Raw genomic sequence first — 2,106 nt, 5'->3', positions numbered from 1 at the left:
TAGCATCTTTTTTTAGTATTTGACCTCAATGGCCTATGATGAAAAGGATTTTGAACATACAATGAAAAAATAATTACATCTCTTAGTATATGGAACTGTAATACTATGAAATTGATTGTTTTCCCCCAGTGAAATAAGGATTTGATTTGTGAACCGAATGAACACTTGCTCAGATATTTTCTTGAGGCAGCTTGTTGAAAGTATGGATAAGATCTGCTTTCAAAAGTGGGATACAGAATTTAGAGTTTTACTTTAAAATACTGTGCAGGGTAGTAAACGGGCTATTTTCCTTTTTGTTCTTCAGGCAGCGGGAGCGATTCGACCTCTTGTATCTACTGTCATCAGTCCATCTGCTGATGGTTGTTTAGACCACTCACTAGAACGTGCCAGACACAGAGCAAGTGAAATGCCACAGGCCTTTTTATTTGATGTGATCTATGAAGCCTATCAGCAGGTAAGAATCCTGGCTTTTTGAAAAAGCTGCTATTTATGTCGGTGGTTCTTCAAACTACCTCCACATTTGGAGAATTTTTAGAACTCATGGGATATAGCTGTATCAAAAGGCTAATATTTATTACAGTGAAGTAGTAAGTATACACAGTTGGATCAGAAGAGAAAGAGCCACAGGCCTGCTATGGTAAATTTTCTGCATAGCTGAGTAGACATGTTGTTTATTAAAGTTTTAGTAGCTTCTTTTAAAATACCAAATATTTCATGTTACTGAATTACCTTTGTTTGTTTTTTTATTTTGGAAACTCTTGTATACTTATATAATTTTACTGCCATTTGTTTGCATATTTGAGTAAACAGATATTGAATATCAGTATTGGGCTTGTCAGAAACTTCCCAATGAAATATATTAGAGCAACTAATTCAATGCTTGGCTGACAATAGACAATCAATAAATAGTTTGAAACAGATGGACTTTTAGGATTATGAGATAATGGTAATATGAATTTTGATATTTATATTACAATGTAGTAGATATAGTATTTTGGATAGAAGGTAATCACATGCATTGAATTATGAATCAATAAATAATCTTGACTGTCATTTAATTTGTTTTAAAATAAGATTGAATATATAGAATAGAAATCTATTTTAATGATAAAAATAGTCTGCGTTGGTTTTTATTTTCTTAAAATAATAAATTTGGAATACAGGAATTTGCCTGTAGGTTTTGGTAATTAATCATATACATGATATGCTATTATAAATTTCTTTGTTTTGTATTCAAATATCCTATTTTATAGACTAAATCTTGCTAACTAGACTACCATCAGCTATATTTCTGAGGTTAATGAATTTGTTCACTTTAATTTAAACATTTTTATTAGAATAAATATGATATATAATAGCTGTATTTTAGAAAGAAGTTTGACTATGGATTCATGGTCTTCACATCAGAGTAGCCTTCTCAAGAGCTTTTGCTGTACATTTTAGGTATAGGACACAGAGTGTAAGAAGGTTTGCGAGGCTAGGAAGAGAGTAGGGGGAGATGGAGTTGGAGAAGACCTGGCCCTGTATCATGTAGGGCCCTAAAAGCCATGGTGAGGACTTCAGATTTTATCCTGAATGAGATGGGAAGTCTTTGGAGGTTATTGTGTAGAGTGTCATTTTTATGGGATCACCCTGTTATTTGTGGGGATGGTAGACTGCAGTTAGGCAAGGGAAGAAGTAAGAAGCTATTTAGCTAACCATAACCAAGGCAGAAGGTGATGATGACTACTAGCATAACTCGGATACAGGAGAATGTGGTGTGAAAACTTGTATTCTGAATATATTTGAAGAAGTAAGAAGCTATTTAGCTAACCATAACCAAGGCAGAAGGTGATGATGACTACTAGCACAACTCGGATACAGGAGAATGTGGTGTGAAAACTTGTATTCTGAATATATTTGAAAGTAAAACCGAGATTAGCCAATAGGTTGTACATGGAGTGTCACAGGGAAGAGTCATAGGCCCAAGGATTTGATTTGAATAACTAGAAAGATACATTTGCTTCTACCTTTGGAAAATGCTAGAGGGAGAGAAGATTTTGTGAGAGCAGACCAGGTGTTTAGTTTTGGCATACTAACTTTGAGATTTCTTTTAGACATACAACT

The 2,106-nt window shown here is 34.0% G+C and overlaps 1 protein-coding gene across 1 annotated transcript in view; it reads left to right on the top strand.

Annotated features, from left to right (window-relative positions):
- LOC103608215 (isoprenoid synthase domain-containing protein-like) overlaps nucleotides 1–454 on the top strand; it is a gene marked incomplete at its 3' end in the record, with an annotated part of 25,314 nt that extends 24,860 nt beyond the window's left edge. Inside the window, exon 2 of the mRNA XM_008592667.1 lies at nucleotides 305–454. Coding sequence (XP_008590889.1) covers nucleotides 305–454 — 150 coding nt within the window. The remainder of the gene's footprint in view (nucleotides 1–304) is intronic.
- Between the last annotated feature and the right edge of the window lie 1,652 nt (nucleotides 455–2,106).

This window comes from Galeopterus variegatus, unplaced genomic scaffold (assembly GCF_000696425.1).
Source record: "Galeopterus variegatus unplaced genomic scaffold, G_variegatus-3.0.2 Scaffold8157, whole genome shotgun sequence".
Classification (NCBI taxonomy): domain Eukaryota; kingdom Metazoa; phylum Chordata; class Mammalia; order Dermoptera; family Cynocephalidae; genus Galeopterus; species Galeopterus variegatus.
Note: the sequence above shows the minus strand (reverse complement) of the source record. Positions and strands in the feature narration are given on the sequence as shown.